Source organism: Chenopodium quinoa, unplaced genomic scaffold, assembly GCF_001683475.1.
Source record: "Chenopodium quinoa cultivar QQ74 unplaced genomic scaffold, ASM168347v1, whole genome shotgun sequence".
NCBI classification, from domain to species: Eukaryota; Viridiplantae; Streptophyta; class Magnoliopsida; order Caryophyllales; family Amaranthaceae; genus Chenopodium; species Chenopodium quinoa.
The window spans coordinates 5,175,765-5,197,560 of record NW_018745003.1 but is presented as its reverse complement, the minus strand read 5'-3'; the positions used below and the strand labels follow the sequence as shown (position 1 = coordinate 5,197,560).

The window sequence follows — 21,796 nt, the reverse complement described above, 5'->3', positions numbered from 1 at the left end:
GAACTCTTTGAACTTTTTGTTGATATTATCTCACTAGATTTGTCTAGACTATTTCCTAGATTTACATTTGTTTTTATTTATTTCTTTAATTTTTTATGTTGAGACCATGCATGAGAGAGTAAGTGAGGATTTTTATTGTAAGAAAAGAGAGAAATATACAATATGCTGAAATTTTATCAAGAATAGCAGTACTACAATTATCTTAAAATAATTGAATAATTAAATAGGACAAATAATGCAATGAATTTCGAACGGAGGGAATACAAGCTAGTAAAATATAATACAAAAAATCTAACAACAATCAATATAATTGATGTGGAGTAACTTTTAAAAAAAGAAAATGAAGCAAACATTAAAAACGAATGGACTACATTCTTAAAATAAATTGGCTACAAATTAAAGCACAAAACCCACACAATTATTTGGGTACAATATGTAGATTATGTAAAGCCCCACCTTGTGCGGCGCATGAGGACCACGAGGCACAGGCACTGCTCGGTGTACACCGTAACAGATCGAGCAGTTAGATTATTAGTTATAAATAAAATATTATCATTGCTTGATTCAATACTTACTTGGCGGCAAATATAATGTATAGTTTACGCTTGGGTATTACAATATACAAACTACAATTAGTCTTTATTTAAGTGGGTTTAATACTAAAAAAAAAAAGAGAGCTTAAGAATACGGAAAGGAATGGGTTTTTTGGGTTTACTCACAGTGGGAGTTTTTGTATTGATGCTAAAAAATGCAAGCTCATTCAACACAAATATAAAAGTTGAAAACAAGGACAAGTTGTTAAGATTCAACAAAAATGGAGAATTCAAAATATTGCAAATCTCAGATATGCACTACGCTAATGGCAAGGACACTGCTTGTAGGAATGTCTTGCCATCTCAAATGGAAACTTGCTCTGATCTCAACACCACTCATTATCTCCGTCGTTTTATCCATGCTGAGAAGCCTGATCTGATTGTTTTCACTGGTATGTATGTATATATGCATTTTTTTAGTATATGGTTGCAGCTTGTAGTCCTCGTGTCCATACCGGTTACATGTCTAGGTGTTTATATCGGGTACATGTCTAAGTGTTTGACTCAAGTGTTAAGCATTAGATGGAAACCTGATCTAATCGTTTTCACTGGAATGTATGTATACTACTTTAGTCCCGTGCGTTGCACGGGTTAACACTACTAGAAATAGGTTGTTTTCCGACGGAATCTTTCTGACGGACCTAAATTCCGTCGGAAAATTCGATCTTTCCGACGGAATTAGGGTCTGTCAGAAAATTCCGTCAGAAAAGGTACGTTACGACGGAGAATCCCTCGAAATTCTTACGACGGAAATTAATTCCCTCGGAACTATAGGCTTCCGACGGAATATTCCGTCGGAAATTCTTATAGAAAGAAAAAACCAACCCTCAACTCTCTGATATTTTCTTTTTCTCTTTCTCCTCTCCTCTCCTCTTTCTCTCTCTTCTCCTTCTCTGACCTCCCTCCTTCTCTTAGATCTCCTTCTCCTTCCTTCGTTTCTCTCTCCTCCGCCCTCTCTTTCTCTCTCTTCTCCTTCTCTTTCCTCGATCTGTTCTCCTTCTCCATCGCCACTGCGCAACCAAGACCACGCACCACCGCCGCTGCGCAACCAACACACCATCACCGCCTTCTCAAGGTTTTTCAAAGAACAAAATAAGGTTTTTCATGTCAAATTCGACCATGAAAACCCTAGATCTAGAGTTTTTATGGTCGAATTTGACCTTTAAAACCCAAATTCAAGCCAATTTAGGGGTTTTGATGGAATTCAAGGTAAGTTGTCTATTCTCTTTCTCTTATTTTTTTCGGGTTTTGCTTGAAACATCAAAGAATTTCTGGGTTTTGTAACTTGAAATTATTTCGATTTTTTTTTCGTTTTATTCGTTTTGTGATGGAATTTCTGGGTTTTTTAACTTGAAATTACTTCGTTTTGTGATGAAATTTCTGGGTCGAATTTCTTCGTTTTTTTTTTGAAATTTTTTCGAATTACTTCGTTTTTTTTTTGGTGGTTTTTTTGATGTTTTTTTGGGTGGTTTCGGTGGTGGTTTGGGAGGGTGTGGAATGGCGAGGTGGGTGGTGGTGGTTTGTAGATCTGGCGAGGTGGGTGGTGGTTTGGGTGGTGGTATTCGGGTGGTTGGGAGGGGATACGGGTTAGGGTGGTGGATGGGTTTTTCGGTTGGACGTGGTGGTGGTGGGTGGTGTGGGAAAAGGGGTTGGACGTGGTGGTGGTGGGTGGTGTGGGAAAATGGGTTGGACGTAGTGGTGGTGGGTGGTGTGGGCTAGTGGCGGGGGTGGATCTGGGTGGGGTAAGGGATAGGGGTGGGGTTGTTTTTTTTTTTTTTTATTGAATTTTCGGAAATTTCTGTTGGAAATATCTCCAACTCCGACAAAAATTTTCGTCGGAAAATTACGAGAGAATTTCAATTAAAGTAAAAAAAAGCGCCGACAGAAATAAATCCGTCGAAAATTCCGTCGGAAAAGGTCGAATTTCCTACAAAGGGTTTTGCGACAGACGGATTCCGACGGAATTTCGTCGGAAGGCCATTTCCCGACAGAATTTCCGATGTTTCCAACGGATTTTTTTCCGTCGGAATTAAGCTGTTTTCTTGTAGTGTAAATAGCTATTATTTGTTTAAAATGGTTGTCAATATTTTTTATTAGAAAAAAGTGTAATCATAATCTCATTAATTAATTTTGAAAGAAGTATTGTTATTTTTTTTAGTCTTGAAACTTAGAAGGAAATATATAGATAACAAAAAAAAATTATGTCAAAAATAGTTTAGGCGGGAAAAATTTTCATTGAGAAGTTGGCATGTGTCCCTTAATGATGTCAGCATGTTTTGTTTTAGTATAATAGTTAATAGATATGCATTTTTTTAGTATATAGTTGCAGCTTGTAGTCCGTGTTATTTCGACTTGGGTGCTCGTGTTTTGGTATATGTCCAAGTGTTTATATTGGATACATGTCTAAGTGTTTGCCTCAAGTGTTAAGCGTTAGATGTTAAGATTTTCCAAATATGTACAAGCAGGGCCGGCCCTGAGGGTAGGCCTCGAGTGCGACCGCCTAGGGCCCACACCAGAAAGGGCCTAAAAAAAAATAAAAAAAATAATACATCAGTTTGCATAGTTGTAGAATTTAACTCCGTATGTTTTATTCGTTAAAAAAAACTACTTTTTGAAAAGATAATTACTGCATTTATATTTAGCAATTAACATTAAATTACTTAGCGGTCAATTAGGTGGAGATTACAATGCAATATAACCTCTTCACTTCTTCTTCTAATCTTCCGGTTTCTATAAGTATCTGCTCCAAAATATTAATCTTTCCAATTACACCGTTTCATATTTATTCAATTATTATGGAAACAGTTAAGATATTTAAATAATATTATGCAAAGTTATTATTGTGTATCGAGACTTACAATTTAAATAATATTCCCTCCATCCCCATTTGATTTTTTTTTATTTGTAATTTTGACACTATTTATAAGGTGAGAGAATGTTCTAAATTTCTCTTAATATTTTTTTTTGTTGAAAACATTTCTCTTAATATATAAGGCATAATATAGTCATGTTGAGTCTTATTGGATTCGTCTCAATGAATAGATTATTAATATTCAATTATTCTATTTTTCACTAATAAGCAACTGACGATATTTATAGTCAAAGTGTTGCATTGACAAACGTGCACAGTCCAACTAAGGAAATCAAATGAGGGCGGAGGGAGTATAAGTTATTTTCATTGTCTTTTATTTAAATCTATTGTGTAAAAAAAAAAACATTGTTTACGTAAGGGGCAGTTTTCTTATATTATGCCTAGGGTCCATAAATTTCCAGGAACGGGGCTGTGTACAAGTATATGTTAACTGGTGTGTAACTAATTATAGCGATCCAATGAATCAAATATGCAGGTGACAACGTCCATTCAGTAGAAGCGTATAACTATAATAGATCGATGGATGAAGCATTTGCAGCAGCAATTGAGTCGAACATCCCATGGGTTGCTGTACTAGGAAACCACGACGTAAATGCACTTGTAACTGGAATTCCAAGAAAAGCAGTCATGGAATACATAGCTGGATTAAAAAACACTTTATCCCTTCTCAACCCTTCCAATTTAGAACAAGATGAGTCGATTTGGGGATGGGGTAATTACAACTTGGAGGTGGCTGGTGTCGAAGATTCCCCTCTCCAAAACAAGTCTGTTCTTAACCTTTATCTACTTGATTCCGGTGAATACACCTATAGCCTCCCTCCCAATTTTTACATGGGCTATGAGTGGATCCATCCATCTCAGCAATCTTGGTTCCTTCGCACCTCCAAACAACTTCAACAAGCCTAAACGAGCCCACTCGAACCACAACAAGGACCAGCTCCAGGGTTGGTATTCTTCCACATACCTATACCTGAATTCAACAACATCACCGAGTCCAATATGGTGGGTGAAAAACAGGAGGATGTCTATTGCCCCGGTGTTAATTCGGGCTTCTATGATACAATGCTTGCAGCTGGGGATATTAAGGCTGCTTTTGTAGGACATGGTCATATCAACGACTATTGTGGTAAGCTTCGTGACATACAACTATGTTACGGAGCTGGATTCGGGTACCATGGATATGGCTTAGCTGGTTGGGCCAGAAGGGCAAGGGTGATCAATGTTAAGTTGGATAAAACCGAAGATCTTGGAAGCGACTTCATGATGATCGTCTCACTCTTATTGATCCTGAAGTCCTTTGGGCTTCTACTGGTAACTACTCACCAGCACTTTTTATATATAAGTTTGTAACAAATTTTTAATGGTGTCTCTTGTTAGCTTGTTTGTGCTGGCATTTACTGTTTGGCATTTTCTATGCAGGTGGAGATCAAGCTCAATCTTTGTTTAAATCGATTATGAGCGAATAAGCTTATTTGCTGATGCTGATGGAGCTATGATGCAGTCCAGCAAGCAGACACCAACTACTTGACTAGTAGCTCAGTATGAGCAAGAATAAAAATTTTACCTTAGCTTTGTACTCTTGTATTGATGATTAAGGACCTAAATTTGAGGTTCTCAATCATTAGATAATAATTATAATAACCCATAATTTGGTAATAGGAATTCTTAGGCCTACTGATAGAGTATAAAACATATTTCTATTAGCTTAATCTTTTGGTTGAGTTGGTCCTTTAACATGGTATCAAGAGTCAGCGTGACACAAAGGTCACGGGCTCTAATCACGGGCTCTCATGTGAAGGAGCGTGATAAAGACAAAACATATTCCTGCGCCTCAACCATCAGCTTAAGCTTTTGGTTGAGTTGGTCCTTTAACACCTACATCTCTACAAAACTATGAGATGTAACCCCGACTCTGCCCTTATTCTAAATGATGATATGAATTTCAAATTACTTTGTTGCGTACCATAATTGAAAGACTTCTGCCATAATTCTACAAGAATTACACTACTCCTGCCTGACTTCTGTCAAAATTCTACAGAAATTTACAATTGAAGTGATTAGGGCTGTGGGTTTTACGACAATGCAATTGAGCAAATATTTAATGTATAGGAGATCAAATCAAGTTGCTCTTGTTGGGCCGAACACACACCACATTAGTATGATATTGCGATGATATTGTCCCTTAGGCCCGCATGGATTTATTTTTGGGCACCTTCCCAAAAAGCCTCATTAGGGGTGTTAAAAAATATCCGATCCAATCATCATCGATGATTCGACCTGAAATTTTGGGTATCCAATCAATTTTAAGATTTCGGATATCCGAAAAATTTCGAGTTGCGGATTGAAATTTTTCCGAAAACCTGATTATTCATTCCGAAAATCCGGATATCTGAAAATTTCAGATCGGATCTGGATCGCAATTCTCTGAATTTCGGATATTCGAATTTCCGGATCGGATCCAATATCTGAAATTGAACAGTCCTACCTCATACGGTGTGTTTTCATTTATAAGGAAGTCTTCTATTTCTCATTCCCATGTGAGACTTAAATTGCCTACCCCAACAACTCAATCATACATTCTATTTATCTTTTGTTGGTTGATTTCAGTTGGATACACCATGTATCAACAATTTCATCAATACATTGAGATCGTCTTAGCATCCAAATCGAAATAACAATTGTCTTAGAACACATACAGAAGCTAGTATTTGTTTTTGAAATTTGATGCAATGGGTGATTAAAGAAAAAAATACATGGTTTCAAATGGGTTCGTAATTGGGTACAAAAAAAAGACATAATAAACCATTGTGCATTATTAAAATGTATCATACTTACAGTAGATCCATTGATGTAATGACAAAGTAGTTGTGCCTCGAACATCCCATCTACTTGAAAACCATCATCTCACTACATTATTGTCAACAGGAATTACCATAGATCCACTTCCATCTGCGTATTGTATTCATCATTCAATAAAATCAAATCATCTAAAAAAAACCACTCGCATTTTATGCATGACCTATAAATATATACTTTCTTATTTTTCTTAATCACTATAAAAGAAGGGGGAAAAAAATGTTTTTTGACTGGTTAAAAATCTTTACGTTGTACACTTGACATTTACAACGGTTGTATATAATACAAATAGCATTTTTGTTTTTCTACAAAGCAAGATTATAACAGTATAAAATATCAAGCAACGTTGCGCATAAATATCGGGTAACAATAACAAAATATCCACATACTATGGAAACCCTAGCTAAAAGTAGAGGATCAACACATTCACCGCTCCTCCTCTCATAACAAATTCATCAAATTATTGTATGAAATAAAATATATAAAAAGTACTTACTAAATTAGTATTTTTTTTTTTAACAAATTGTTTGGTTCTTAGAACAAGAACTTTCCGGGTGGTAGGCACCCTAAGCTCTATCGCTATCATTAGAAAAAGTCCAACAAACCTTTATAAACCAAGATAACCCAAACTTGTTGATTGTGATTGGGTTTTCCAAAATGAATGAGCGATTGGAGTGCTCTCCATCGCTTAAACACAAGCTTAAACACACATTATTATGTGGCTGTTTCAAGCATCATTCTGCCGACTACGACCACTTGCCTGATGACGCCTCCTCCGCCTTCCACCACCAACACAATAATCACCGCCTCACTCGAACCTCCTCTGCGGGTGGGGGTGAGGGTAGTGGCAGGATGAGATCATCAAGGTCTGAAGAGTTTTTGAATTTAAAACATAAATGTCGCAGTCTCATGATCAGGATGGGGACGAGCACCCCACGTGGTCAACATCATAGGAAATCTCAATCTACGGATTTTCGTTACGACCCTCTTAGCTATTCTCTCAACTTCGATGAGGATGATACTCTTGTTGATGATTATCCCTATCGAAACTTCTCTGCTAGGTTGCCGCCGTCGCTGCCTCCGGATCCTCCAACAAGGTCCATTTCTGATGGGGCGCTCGATATGGCCGCATCTTCCCATCAGGATGAAACATCTTCTACGTCTACGACCCTCAGCACTCTTCCACCGGCCAGGGTCATCACAGCGTACAGCTAAATTTTATTTATTTTATTTTTTTACAAGTTTTGGTTATATTGCAATATAAAGTTACGTTGTTGATCTATAGGATTAATTTGTTTTGGTTCTATAGGAAAAAGGAAATGATATACGTGTGTTGACTTTTTTTTTTTAATTACATCATTTACATGGGATTTTATTCAATATGCGTGGACAGAATTATGATTTAATAATGGGTTTTATCAATATATAGATGGTATGTCATCAATATGTTGTGAAAAAGGTATCGAGTTTTTTGTCCTTCAATTTAAATTAAAGTCTATATTCACTTTTTGGTATATGAAGATGTTGTTCAAAGAAACATATATATTCCTGAGGAAGCCAATAAGAAGCTTAGATTGATCTTATCTCGAAATAACTTCTTGCCCATGGAGAATCACCAAAGAACTACTCATGAAACTATGTTCAAGCTAGGGTACGGTGTCAATATTGTTTCTATCACCATTTGATAAAAGTTAAGGTATATTCTACCTCATTCATCTTCTTTTCTTGCATAAAAGACAATAATGATTGTGTAAACGATATATAATCTTGATCAAGCATATATTATTGATATCTCCCTCAAACTTTAACCTAGTAAGCTAGTTAATATATACATGTTGAATTTTACTTTTATGCTCCTCTATATTATATATTGTGAAATTTTTTTGATGTGGTCTGATACATCGTTTTTGGCCTTGTGGGTGAGAAAATACAATAAAAAAAGAATTGGAGTTGGGAGTTGAGTTATTAAACACTTGATCATTGCATGCATGTGCTCCATGTAACATAAGGGCCGGCTTTCATTCAATTCAGTTTAATTTCACGGTGCATATGAATGGATTTCCCACACACACATATATATGTACGTAGTACATTAAATTGTTTGGTTTAACTTAATCTTAACTTAATACTTTAGATAAAGTACTACGAAGTATATAAGAACAAACAAATAAGTTTTATTACTGTGAAAATTCCGTAACTCTGAACCCAAAAGATCCCAAGGCTTGGGGCATGCATTAATGGAACGATATCATGATTAATGAATAATGGTGTTCCAAATAAAAATTGGAGCTGAATTAAATAAGGTAATACCAAACTTACAGCCTTACACAACATAAAGATTAACGGAATAACGGTACCAAGAAGTGGGAAACCACTCACATGTCATCACATATTATTGATATCAACATGTCATTATTGTCAATCATTAATTCCATAATCCATGTTAAGGTTGACTAATTTTCCTAAAAAACAAAAAGGAAAGACATCGTTTGTGGTTGGATGGCTGGGCCTTCAATACAGATTGAAACATAAAGGGATTATTGAGTCCAGCCTTTATTCAAATGGGAAAAGAAACATATCCATAATATTAATTGGTCTACTTTTTGGGCTAACACAGTTGTACTGTACAAAATATGAATGCCAAGGGGGTTGGACTACTCAAGTACTGGGCCAAGATTTGTTTGTTTTCATGGATTTTTAGTAACCGGTTTCATCTCCTAGTTATGTTATAGAGTACACTAGGTGCATTGGTGTAAAACAGTTACTACCTCCCTTAATTATTATTGAATGTGCGAGTCAATAAGGTTCGATGAAATTGAATGTTTCAACTACTCCGTAGTCTATACTAACTTAGCTACACAATTTTGTTTATGTCTATTATTATACTTTGTATGTGGGTTGTTTAACAATTAGATAGATGTAGCAGCTTCCTATTTAGTAGATCGGCTAAGCCTCTTCGATGCACTCCATGACTCATTATAATAATTTAATTAAAAAAAAAACTGTCATTAAGATTTAAGATTTGGCATTATTAAATGCTTTGAAGGCTTGTAAGTATATATTTCTTGCCTTAGCAATCATATGAATCCCAAGATTCCAAACCTATCTAATTGCACTATGATCAAGACAGTTCTTATAATCTTATTCTACAAAATATACTCCATATTAAATTTGTCCAAATTTTATTTTTGAGTTGCTTAATAATCAAATTTCTGGATTCAACGAATGATAATGGAAAGTAATTGAATTACCACAAGCCAATGAAAAGTGATTTAGCTATATAAGTCGGCGGCCTACTATAGTATGGCCTGGAAAAGTATGCATGTTGTTATACTAATTAAGTAATCAGTGCAACGACTAACCTAATCTTGTTCCAACTAACAATTGAATATCGTGATCTTGAAGATAAAGTGCGCTGTTTGTTTCTTCATCATTTATATTCTCTCCTAATTTATCTCCCCCGTAATCAGTAATTAGTACGCGGTTTGCCTTTTAAGCATAGAATAATCATATTACTTTTATATCGTTTTGCTAAAGGAGTCAACATTGATCTGTTTACTAAGGGTTTGTTTGGCATTGTTGTGGTTTTCTATTTTTTGGTTTTTTATTTTCAAAATCATATGATATATGTCATATAATGAATAAAAATTAGTCAAACTTATTAAAATCCTGATAATTTAGAAAATTGACAACAAAAAAGTGGATGCACCTTTTTCTTGTTTCCTGTTTTCGGTTTTTGGTTTTAAAAAAAAAACAGAAAACTGAAAACAAAAACCAATGCCAAACAAGCCCTTAGATTTTGATATTATTTCCTAATTAAAGTAACACTAGTTCACTCAAGAGCAGCATGATCACCGACAATATCTTGCTGGTTTCAAATTTCAGTTCATAATTATTGGCATGTCATCGACTATATTTTAAGAATTTGTTGACAATAATGCTTATATCATCAATTTTCTAAGTTCCATAATCCACGGCATGGTGGTATATATTAAAGATCTTTTAAGATATGAGGTATTGACGTAAATTAAAACTAATTGGTTGTTGGTGCAATGGTGATTAGGGCCGCACTTGGTAGTGAGGACCGTATATTCGATCCCTACAATAACAATTGGAAGGGGATTGGAACCTAAACACCCAAACCTGAGCCTTAAATCCAAATTAGCCCAAAGGGTGAACTGGATAGAATCACTAAAAAAAAATTTGATGTAAATTAAAGGGCAGCTAAACTTCACAGATTAGATAAATTTTGTAGGTTCATTAAATTTTTAGCACCATCATTAAGAAAAGCTAAGTTAATCACGAAAGTACGAGACTCTGGCTAATAAACCATTGAACCAAGTGTATATAAGAATTGTATACTTATTATTAGAGTCATTACTAGATTATAATAAATACAAGCTTGACTAAACTTGTACGAGTTGGAGTATATAATACGTAATAATATTAAAGTTTAAAGTTTATTTAAGCAGACTAAAAACTTGCTATTACGTACCCAATGAAAGTTCAAAGTTTACTTGAGCATACTAACATTTTATTTTTCTTGAATCATGGATTAATAATGATAATGGTAGGGACTATATATACGTATTACGTACCAAAGTACCAAACACCTCATTGTTGTATCTTTTAGAATAAATAGTCATAGATTTAAGAAGCCTTGAGATTATGGGTACAAATTAAATGCATTAATTAAACACTTTCGAATTGGTCCTCTGAAGTGTTTGTCACACGTAAATTAAAGGTCCCTTTAATTATGTTCTTAAATTATAAGGTAAATATATACAGTACTTACTATTCTAAATTTGCAGCTTCAAGGAGGTCGAAGATATTTTTGGTTTTGTTTTTATTTGGTTTGGTGAAAAAAAACATGGTGTTGCTATCGATCAGTCACTATTATGAGCTTTCAGTTGGAAAGTTCAAAAAGAAACCTCACCATATTTATCCACACTTCTTAATTAATACATGTACGTACCCATATATGCATATTTATTATGCGTGTCAGCGTGTGGGTCATTTTTTTTTTTTTTTTTTTTTTTTGTCTACGAATTAGCTACGGTTTATTTTATTTTCCTCTTGGTGTGGCAAGAGTTTGTGCAATTATAATTGGGTAGTAAAAATTCAATTTCACGTCTTTTATATGAATTGATTATTTCAAATATTAACTAAGTAAATTGTTATTCCGCTATTAACTATAAGAACCAAGCTAAGGTGAGTCCAAGTGTATGGTCAATTGGTCATAACTCAATTATAGTAAAAAGGTATGCTAGATATGTTAAAATTGACTCGACCCAAGAAAATGAGCCTAACTTGAATTCTATATCGTAAACAGACACGATGACAAAGCTTTGGCCCACCGCGCCATATTAAATCAACTACTATTATTGTTTGGTAAGTAATTGTAGATTAAATTGGAGTAAGAGTTATAATGAATCAAAATAAAACATGCACAAAGTGAGGGGAAATAGAAACAATATTAAACTCATCAAATGATTTATTTTTTATTTACGATAAGAATTCAATTTAAATTGATGTAGGTTAAAAAATCTCTACCTTTTAAAGACATTTATTATTGAGAAAACATATATGTTGTAAATTTGTATAAATTAACTTGCAATGTATGCTTAATTAACCGTAAAAATCGTAACTGAATAGGGTTTATTTATGGCCCAGTAAGGTGTAAACATCACTACAAAAAAATGTCCATATAGAAACGGCTAGCGATGGAATTCAATCCGTTTCTAAATTAGAGACGGAATTAAAAAATCCGTCTCTAAAATAATTTAGAAACGGAATTAAAAAATCCGTTTCTAAATTAGAAACGGATTTTTTTCCGTTGCAAAATTAGAAACGGATTTTTTTCCGTTGCTAAATTTAGAGACGGATTTTTTTTTCCGTTGCTAAATTAGAGACGGATTTTTTTTTTCCGTTGCTAAATTAGAGACGGATTTTATTTTTCCGTTGCTGATATGAGCGACGGATTTTTAATTCCGTCTCTAAATTATTTTCAAAACGAATTATGTAAAATATTACTTTAGCGACGAATTATGTAAACTAAAATCCGTCTCTAAACTAGAGACGGATTTGAAAATCTGTTTCTAAACTAGAGACGGATTTTAAATTCCATCTCTAATTTTTCTTTCACTTATTATCAATTATGTGCATAGAAGTAAACAAATAATATTTGGTATAGTAGGTAAGAGTTTCACTATGTGACTATGAGGTCACGGGCTCGACTCCTACCTATTGTGATTCTTGAGATTGGGGATTTAAGGAGTCTTACATGCAAAGCCGATTCGGGTTGACTCGAGTGAGGTCGAAACGAATAACATCTACATATATACACAAAATAATATTTCCGTTGTTAAATTTAGAGACGGATTTTTTTCCCGTTGCTAAAACCAGCGACAGAAATAAAAATCCGTTGCTAAAACTAGCGACGGAAATAAAAATCTGTTGCTAAGTTCAGCAACGGAAAACAAATAAAACGTCGCTAGTCTCATTTAGCGACAACAGTTTTACCAACGGAGTAATTCCGTTTCAAAATCTGTCGCTACCTATATTTAGCGACAGAAAAGTACAATCTAGCAACGGATTTGACCTGTTGCTAAATGTCTATTTTTTTGTAGTGCATGACCAAAAAATTAAGTCTAATCTATTTTGGTGAAATAAATTCATATCAATATAGCACGCCTTTAATAGAAAATGAATCTAGTCGATATATTTAATATACAGTATTATAAGTCTGTAATTTACCTCTATTCCCATAAGGCTATAATTCAATCTTTGTGAAATTTCTATACGTAGTAAAAGACAAACATTATATGTACGAAATACTCCGTAATATTCATGGAATGAGTAATATATATACATAATAATATGTATAATATATGAAGTATACAACACATAATTATAATGATCATGGAGATAAAAAAGTAATGGTACATTGTTGAAGAGCATAAATGATGATGGGTGTTTTGACCATGAAAGCAATAGTAGATAATAAACATAGCAAACGAAATAAAATTAGAATTGACAAAAGTAGTAAAAGTCATAGGGTTCAATACTAAGAAAGTAGGGTCCGGAAAGAGAGTCCAAAAGAAGGAAAAGAGAGGATATAAAGAGTAATTAGACAAGTACATTAAGCCATCCATCCACGTGCCTTCATTTTCCAATACCACTCCTCATTCTTCTCACTATTTTTTCTGCCTACCTTAAAACCTAACTACCTTCGGCACCCTCCTCTGATACTCTACTTTCCTACAAATTCGAATACATTTTCTTTTTCCAATTTCTTTCCTCTTTCTCGACGTATTTTTAATTTTTAAATAAAGGGTATTTTTATTAATTAAGAATTAAGAATTACCAATAGAACTGAAATCTTGGAACCCAGAAAATAGAAGAGGAAGAGGAAGAAGAGCAGAACAACAAGAAGAGACAGAAAGGAGTGAAGAATCAAAGCGGTGCCGTTTGATGCTAATTTGATATCTCATCATTTGTCTCATCAAATTGGGTATTCTCTTAAGTCTCTCTTTATTATTTTCTGATTATCAATTTCTTTTTGGATTTTCTTGCTTACTATTATTAATATTAAATATACCCTTTTGGATTTTAGTTTTTGGTTCAATTCAGCTGGCAATTGTTGATTTACATACCCCTGAACTATTATTTCTACTCTTATTTGATAAAGTTCAAAATTTTAGCATTTAATTTAATTAATAAAAAGCGCCATAAATTTTCTCATGTAGGTTAATTTTGGGGAAAATTCCGGTGATTTGTGTAAATCTAGTGTAATAAAGATGGCATTTGATCAGAACTCGATGCCAGCAGATCTAAGACCCTTAAATGTAGTTCGTAGTGTTGCCGATGAAACCCGCATTTCCCCATCACCTGTCACCACCTCAGGTAGGCCCCCTGATGGATTTTATCCAAACATGACCCGAGTCGATGTCGCTAGTCCTCCTTCAATGCCGGTATTCTTCACTGATGGTTCTGGTGCTGGGATCCCGGGCATGGGGTTTGTAAATTCAGGTGGGCCGAATCTGGGCCCCGCTACCTGGTGGGCCCCGCGAATGCAGTCTCCCATGGGCCCACCTCCTCCTAGTAGTAGTGCTAGCATTAGCTCATCAGGGTATGCCTACAACCAAAATTTGGGGGCCCGAGTTGGTGGGGGTAGGAGTGGGAGTGGGAGTGGGAGTGGGAGTGGAAATGTAACACATAAGAGTCCTGATCAAGTGAATGTGGACGGAGTGGATGATTCTGTATCAGGGAAGAAAGTTAAATTCTTGTGTAGTTTTGGGGGGAAGATACTCCCTCGTCCGAGTGATGGAATGCTTAGATATGTTGGTGGCCAAACTCGAATTATTAGTGTTAGGAGGGATGTAACTTTTGGGGAGTTGGTTCAGAAGATGGCGGATACATATGAGCAACCAGTGGTGATCAAGTATCAGCTCCCTGATGAAGATCTTGATGCCTTAGTTTCTGTTTCTTGTTCTGATGATCTTGATAATATGATGGAGGAGTTTGAGAAGCTGCAAGAGAGGTCTCCTGACGGGTCTGCCAAGCTAAGGGTGTTTTTGTTCTCTGCTTCGGAGCTTGATCCTTCTGGTGTGGTGCACCTGCAGGGGTTGCAAGATGCTGGGCAGAGATATGTGGATGCTGTCAATGGGGTCGCAGAAGGTATTGTTGGTGGTATCACAAAGAAGGAAAGCATTGCAAGTGTAGCTTCAACTCAGAATTCTGATGTTAGTGTGTCAGAGGTCTTTGAGACAGCAATTGGTCACGATGTCAGTGGACCGCCATCTGCCAGCATGTTCTCTCCTCGAAGTGATTCTGCTGCCTCTTATGATAATACTCCTAGATTGGATGTTTCTGCCCCATCCTTGATAGTTCCTCACTCAGCAACTTCACAGCCAGATATTGAGGTAGAAAGAGTAGTTCCTGTTCCTGCACATGGGCAGCAACAGCCTCTGGGATATGATTTTCAGCAACCAGGCATGAATTTTCAACCTCACAATTCCCCCTATTTAGGTGGGTATATAGATCCTCGCCGAGATGCATTGAGCCGTGGTGCTTCACATGTGGTTTATGCAAACCCCCAGGTTATGGGTACTCCAAGACCCATACTCATTCATCCACAATATCGTGATTCCCCACATTTATTGAACCAACAGTTTGTACCTGGTGCAGTACAGATGACAATGGCTCCCACTAATTCCCATATGAGCATGAATCCCAATATTCTTCAGCCAATTGTACAGCCGTCACAGAGAGTTGTTGCTGATCCTAACTATAATAATGCATACCAAGCCCCGGTTGGTGGAGGTTACGGGTGGCCCCAAGTCCCTCCACAAGACCATGCAGCCTTATCAAAGGGATGGGTGACGCGTCAACAGGTAGTCCCTACAACAGCAGATTGCTATATGTGTCAAAAGGCACTGCCTCATGCACATTCCGATACTGTAGTACATGACCAGAAAAATAGTCATACAACCAATGTTTCTGATACAAACCCGATTTGTCAAAGCCTTCGTCTGGATGATCTTAATAGATTGCATGCAGCTGCACAGAATCAGGGATTGATGGGGTTAGTAAGTGATGCACAGACTCCTTTCAGTGCCCCCGTGTCGTGTCCTGAAGATGCTATCCAGCAGCATTTAGTAAGTCAACCTGTCAATGGTGACAATACTGCTCCCACTGGTGTTGCTTACCATGCTCCTGAACATTTTGTTCCCGAAACGACAGTAGACTATTCTGGAAAGGTTTCGAGCTTGGCTTTTAGGGATGATGCCATAAGGCCTGCTATCTCAAATGATCAAGTTAGACCAGTGGATCTCAGAAAGGAAAATCTCCAATTGAAACCTGCTGATGTTCTACCTAGTAATGAACAGGGTAAGTCCCATATTGATCAACTTCGGGAAGATGATTTTTCGGAGCAAGTGCCTTCTCACACATTGGGGAGAGAGCCATTGGCAAGTTCTGCCTTCATTAGACCTGCACTACTTCAGGAGACGAGCCAGATGAACCAAAGTGAATTTTTGCCATCTTCCGTTGCTGAAGTTCAATATCAGTGTAATGAAATATCACCCAGTAATGATCTGAGACCTGAAGCTACAAGATTTCCTGCTGAGACTATTGCTTTAAACAGTAATATGCAGTCTTCAACATCCCCCCATAATTGGGGTGCCGTTGGGAATGATTCAGCAAACTCATTGTTTAGTAACCAAGACCCTTGGAATATGCGGCATGAGACTCAGTTCCCCCCTCCTAAACCTAGTAAAAGTGCTACAAAAAGAGAGACATCTACTGCTGATAATTGTCAAAATGGAGAATTGAGCGCAGATGCAAATTTTGTTGATGTTCAACCGACAACTGAACAAGTTCAATCAGGCAAAGGTTAGATATTTAGCCTACTTATCTAGGCCAATTTTGTGTATATATTATCATTTGTTGACCCTTTAGTGTTTATTGAAGGCTCAGCTGAAGAGCGGATCAAGCAACAGCTGCAAGCAACAGCTGAAGGGGTTGCAGCTTCAGTTCTCCACTCATCTGTGCCATCAAATGTTGACTTTTCATCACAAGAAACAAGTTTTTCTGAAGTGAGCCATATGATTGAAGGTCAGACTAATAGTGATGCTGCTCTACAGACTAAGATGGAGGTGATTTATATGTAGAATTTTGTTACAGAAAGGATGAGGGTGCAAATATTATTACCTTTTCTTTCCTGTTAACGTTTGTCCCACGTGTATGTGTTCCTTCCTTTTACAACAGGCCATGAATATTAAATCTGATAAGGCTAACTTTGGGTTTCCACTCTCAGATGGCCTTGGTCGTTTACAGGTGAATCATTTGGTAGCATATCATTGTTTATGGTGTTAATATTTCACTGGAAAACTTATCTTGCTACTGATGTGCGCAGATTATTAAGAATGGCGATCTTGAAGAGTTGCGGGAACTTGGTTCTGGCACCTTTGGTACTGTTTATCACGGAAAATGGAGAGGAACTGATGTTGCTATTAAACGAATCAATGATAGGTGTTTTGCTGGAAAGCCTCCCGAGCAAGAACGCATGGTTAGTGGCTATTCATCACTCTTGTCATGTGTTACTATGTTCTTGTATTGTTCCATTTGCTTAGTTTAATACCTTTTTTCCCAGAGAGATGACTTTTGGAATGAAGCCATTAAACTAGCTGACTTGCACCATCCGAATGTGGTAGCTTTTTATGGTGTTGTGCTTAATGGTCCTGGTGAATCTGTGGCTACAGTTACTGAGTTCATGGTTAATGGTTCTCTTAGAACTGCTTTGCAGAAGAATGAAAAGTAAGTGTACTAACATTACTAATCTAAGCCTGTGTTTTTTTCTAATATTGTTGGGCATCTTGTGCTTCTTCCTCACACGCAATCCTCTGATCAAATTGACACTATATTTATTTCAGAAACCTTGACAAAAGAAAGCGGCATTTGATTGCCATGGACGTAGCATTTGGAATGGAATATCTACACTCAAAAAATATAGTGCACTTTGACCTTAAGAGTGACAACTTGCTTGTCAATCTTCGAGATCCACATCGACCCATATGCAAGGTCAGTTGCTTATCACAGAGTTCACAATGAGAAATTTGTTCTAGATTAACATATTCTTGTAGGTTTGAGAAATAATGATGTAGAGCATGAGCCCTATTATTCTAAGCTATCTACGACTGCATGCAGAGGTCACTTGTACCTAATGATTAAGGTTTTTGTATACAGTTGACTTTGGCCTGTGAGATTCTATATTTCAAGTCTGAACCTGACTTCTTGAAATAATCTGCAAGGTTACTCTTAGGTTTAAAATTGAGTTTATGTACAAGAGTTAGAAAGATTTTTGGATGCTGCTTCATATGTGTGATTTTATAGTCTTTTATCTCAGTACATTCCTTATAAGTGATGTGGTATTCATTTGCGTCCATAGACAATCTTCTATTATTCTAATGACATTGCAAGTCTGCAGCTCCTTGTAAAACTATTGGGAAAGAGCTAATCTTAATTAGTAGTATCACACACAAAAACTGTATCAACATTCTTGTTTCTATTTCTAGATTTGCTTAGCGGTGCCTTTGTGATCTGCCATAGCCTCACAGTTTCAGTGTACTATCCGTGGCTTGGAGTAGTGAAAGCTATACCCCTCAATCATGATCCCCCCCCCCCCCCAAGCTTCATAAGTTAAGGTCTAAATAACATTTTTTTTTGGTGTGTGGTTTACTATTGAAGCATCTTTTTCCAACAAATGAATGGTTTACTATACCAAATTTGTCATGCATGGTTCTCAGCAATAGCTGACTTGACATTGCACGTCAAATAGAAAAAAAAAAAAGAATATTCCAACTCATATGACTTTTTATTCAGTGTGTGTGTGTGTGTGTGTTTTTTTTGGAGGGGGAGAGGGGGGGAGGGGGAGAGTAGTCGGGATCTTTGACGTGGTGCAGGTGATTTTAATTTTTTTTGTGCTTGGGTTGGTGGTGCCACTGACTGCTCCATCATTGTCACTTACTCTGCTAACAATTTCTATAGGTAAAAAGTGAAGTTGCTGCAGGGAACAGTTTACTGTATAAACACTTGATCAGTCTCCCGGAGAAAAATTCTGAAAAACAATACATGACCTCTTGGGTTGTGTGTTCCTTTCTGTTATCTAAGTACTTAAGGGCTATAGCTGCACCATAACATTGCCTCATTGGCATGTCTTTTATTTTTTCCTACTGAAGGACGAAAGGTCTTACTGGACAGTATGGAAAATTTGATGTATCGAATGCTGTATGCTGAACTAGGATGAGATTATGATTTAGCACTATGAAGTAATATATGACTCCCTCTTTGATTGCAGGTCGGGGATTTAGGTCTATCCAAAGTGAAATGTCAAACGTTAATATCAGGGGGAGTGCGAGGTACCCTTCCTTGGATGGCACCTGAGCTTCTGAGTGGCAGCAGCAGCCTAGTCTCTGAGAAGGTTGTCATTTTTCTATAACCAAATGATTTTAATTAATTTCTGGCAGCAGTAGTATAGTGCTAATTTTTAAAATTTGTCATGTCTAGGTTGACGTGTTCTCTTTTGGTATTGTTTTGTGGGAGCTTCTTACTGGAGATGAGCCATATGCTGACCTGCACTATGGGGCTATTATTGGTAATTCTTAATAATTTTTCTCTGCTAGCTATGTTGCAGGGTTTTGTTGATTTTTTTTTTTTTTTTTTTTTTTTTTTTTTTTTTGTGGGGGTGGAGGTGGGGGGGGGGGTGCTCACTCTTTCTCTCAGGATGACAGTAACTTGCAGGAGAAACGTGACAAAAAATGATATTGAGTGACTGAATTACTTATTTGCTTATGGTAGATGACAGTAGAATTAATGAGGTCCAAGCCTTTTTTGTTGGGTTCCCGTATTGCAATTTTTTCTTGTGTGTTAATATTATAACTAAACTTTGTGACATCAAATTTAAGTTTGCTAGAGAAAAAATAAAATTCGGTAGGCCATAAACTCTTTTGCCTTGTGAAAATTTATATCTGGAAAGGGTTTAGGGTTTCATAATGTAGGTATTGCTGACGCCATTTTGTTTTGAACATGAAATTAGGAGGAATTGTGAGCAACACCTTGAGGCCATCAGTCCCAGTGAATTGTGATCCAGATTGGAGATCACTGATGGAGAGATGCTGGGCTGCGGACCCATCACAGAGGCCAAACTTCACTGAAATCGCCAATGAATTGCGCTGTATGGCTGCCAAGATTCCGGCAAAGGGGCAAACGTCAGTTACAACTACAAGAACAAACACCTAGTTGGCTATTATGTTTTTGGCTATCATTTAGCTGATGCATAGTTGGATTATGTATATTGGCCTCTGGAAATTTGGCATTATAGTGTCTTATGGATATGGTCCATATGGATAATCATCCCCTCCCCCCCAAAAGAAAAAAAAAAAAAAAAGAGAAAAGAGAAGAAAAAGAATTGTTGAATAGGCATTGATTTACTACATTTTCTTTATTTATTTATTTATTTATTTGCACTCTGCCCCTCCCGAATTTTCAAGGACTTTTTCGTGGATAGCGGAGTAGTGTACATAGCCTCATTTTTGCGGGGTTTGAAGGTGTTTCTAACTCCATTTTGTTTTGCAACATGAAAATAGGTAGACGATACAGAACATGTTTCAGTAATCTATGGGGAATTGTGATAAAATCATCTTTCCTAGGCTCATTATGCAAGAAAGAAAAAGACTGGATTCTGTACAATGCCAGGTTATGCGTAAAGAATTAAACCCGGTGATGAAATGCACATTGCCTCGTGTAAAGCCGTGAGGGTACAATAGCAGCCCTGAGGGAAAAATAAACTCCCAACAGCTCGTGCAAACTTAACACCGGGAATAGAAGCTTCTATTAAATTCCGATACATATCATTTTCCGAGAAATAATGTCCAAGTTTGATTTCATAATTACACACCAAGTTGAAGATTTAGAATTTAATGATAACACGTGACCCACACAAGTCAGCATCCCTTTGAAAAATGAAAACCCTCCCGCGTTCGCCATTTTAGACTTCAACTTGCCATTTTCTTTGATGCTTCCTCTCCCTTCTTTCTTTCCTTCTCTGCTTAATTATATAAAAACTTAACTTCTCCATTCATCCTACCTCATTATTCTCTCTTATTTTCTTGATGGCTACACCTCAAGAAAATGCTTTCTTGATGCAGGCTGGCGAGTTCGAGTCAGAGGAACAAGGATGTGGTTGCTTTCGAAGTTTCAGGGTGTTTACGAGCCAAAATCATGTAACAAACAGCGGTGATCGACTGCATCTTCTGCCCGAAAGGCGGGAAGAGAGAGAGTCATGGATGATGAGACAGGTAAAGAAGTTAAGAGAGGTGTCAGAGTTGGTTGCTGGACCCAAGTGGAAGAATTTCCTTAGGAAAATTGGTGGCTACTTTAATAATAAGAAGAGGAATGATTTTCAATACAATTCTTTTGATTATACTATTAATTTCGATGATGGCAATTACGACGATGATAAAGATGGCAACCTTGGTTTCTCATCTAGGTTTGCTCCCCCAGTTGTTCTTCATGACAAGCCTAGATCATCTACTTGATGTTTTTGTTGACTTCTGTGAATGATGTATATGCTTAAAATTAATTTGATTCGGGGATTCAGGAATTTGCCTCTATTATGTTGCTTGGAAGACATCCACTTCTATCAATGTTAGAATGTTATGCCTATTACATACGAAATCATTGTTGTTTTCTTTCAGCATACTTCTAATCCAATCGGTTTTGTACAAAAGCAATTATGATTATTCTCATGTGTATAGTCTAAGAAATGAATCAAATGATTGAAGGCGATGAGATAATACCAATAAGAATTGGTTCCCATAACTGCCCTTGCATTGTTGTTCCCCTCTCTGGTATTGATTAGGTTTAGTCAAATTTGCAAAATGTTGACTAGTACGTAATTAATCCAAAGCAATAG

The 21,796-nt window shown here is 36.5% G+C and overlaps 3 protein-coding genes and 1 pseudogene across 4 annotated transcripts; all 4 read left to right on the top strand.

The window, feature by feature from the left end:
* The first annotated feature begins 585 nt into the window (after positions 1-585).
* LOC110708078 lies at positions 586-5,430 on the top strand (annotated as a pseudogene).
* A 1,229-nt stretch (positions 5,431-6,659) lies between these two features.
* LOC110707659 lies at positions 6,660-7,765 on the top strand. The gene has a single exon (XM_021885680.1). The coding sequence runs from the start codon at positions 6,979-6,981 to the stop codon at positions 7,534-7,536; it is 558 nt and encodes a 185-aa protein (XP_021741372.1). The 5' UTR covers positions 6,660-6,978; the 3' UTR covers positions 7,537-7,765.
* Positions 7,766-13,480: 5,715 nt separating this feature from the next.
* LOC110708075 lies at positions 13,481-21,683 on the top strand. Of its 2 annotated transcripts, none has more exons than XM_021886180.1 (10): positions 13,481-13,834; positions 14,070-16,716; positions 16,801-16,979; positions 17,092-17,160; positions 17,240-17,392; positions 17,477-17,640; positions 17,757-17,904; positions 19,181-19,303; positions 19,390-19,477; positions 19,919-21,683. In XM_021886180.1, exons 2-10 carry the CDS (start codon positions 14,121-14,123, stop codon positions 20,119-20,121), a joined length of 3,723 nt encoding a protein of 1,240 aa, XP_021741872.1. In that variant the 5' UTR covers positions 13,481-13,834; positions 14,070-14,120; the 3' UTR covers positions 20,122-21,683. The 2 variants fall into 2 exon arrangements, with proteins under 2 accessions (XP_021741872.1, XP_021741871.1); XM_021886179.1 differs by having other exon boundaries at positions 16,795-16,979.
* On the top strand, positions 20,994-21,419 carry LOC110707665. Its single transcript, XM_021885686.1, has one exon. The coding sequence runs from the start codon at positions 20,994-20,996 to the stop codon at positions 21,417-21,419; it is 426 nt and encodes a 141-aa protein (XP_021741378.1).
* Positions 21,684-21,796: the final 113 nt, after the last annotated feature.

What these genes read in the sequence shown, in the direction of transcription:
- LOC110707659 (XM_021885680.1), top strand. Translation starts at nt 6,979, where the DNA reads ATGAATGAGCGATTGGAGTGCTCTCCATCGCTTAAACACAAGCTTAAA.
- LOC110707665 (XM_021885686.1), top strand. Translation starts at nt 20,994, where the DNA reads ATGGCTACACCTCAAGAAAATGCTTTCTTGATGCAGGCTGGCGAGTTC.
- LOC110708075 (XM_021886179.1), top strand. Translation starts at nt 14,121, where the DNA reads ATGGCATTTGATCAGAACTCGATGCCAGCAGATCTAAGACCCTTAAAT. An exon ending in ATGGCCTTGGTCGTTTACAG is followed by an intron (nt 17,161 to 17,239) that starts GTGAATCATTTG and finishes TGATGTGCGCAG; the next exon opens with ATTATTAAGAATGGCGATCT. An exon ending in GCTTTGCAGAAGAATGAAAA is followed by an intron (nt 17,641 to 17,756) that starts GTAAGTGTACTA and finishes TATTTATTTCAG; the next exon opens with AAACCTTGACAAAAGAAAGC.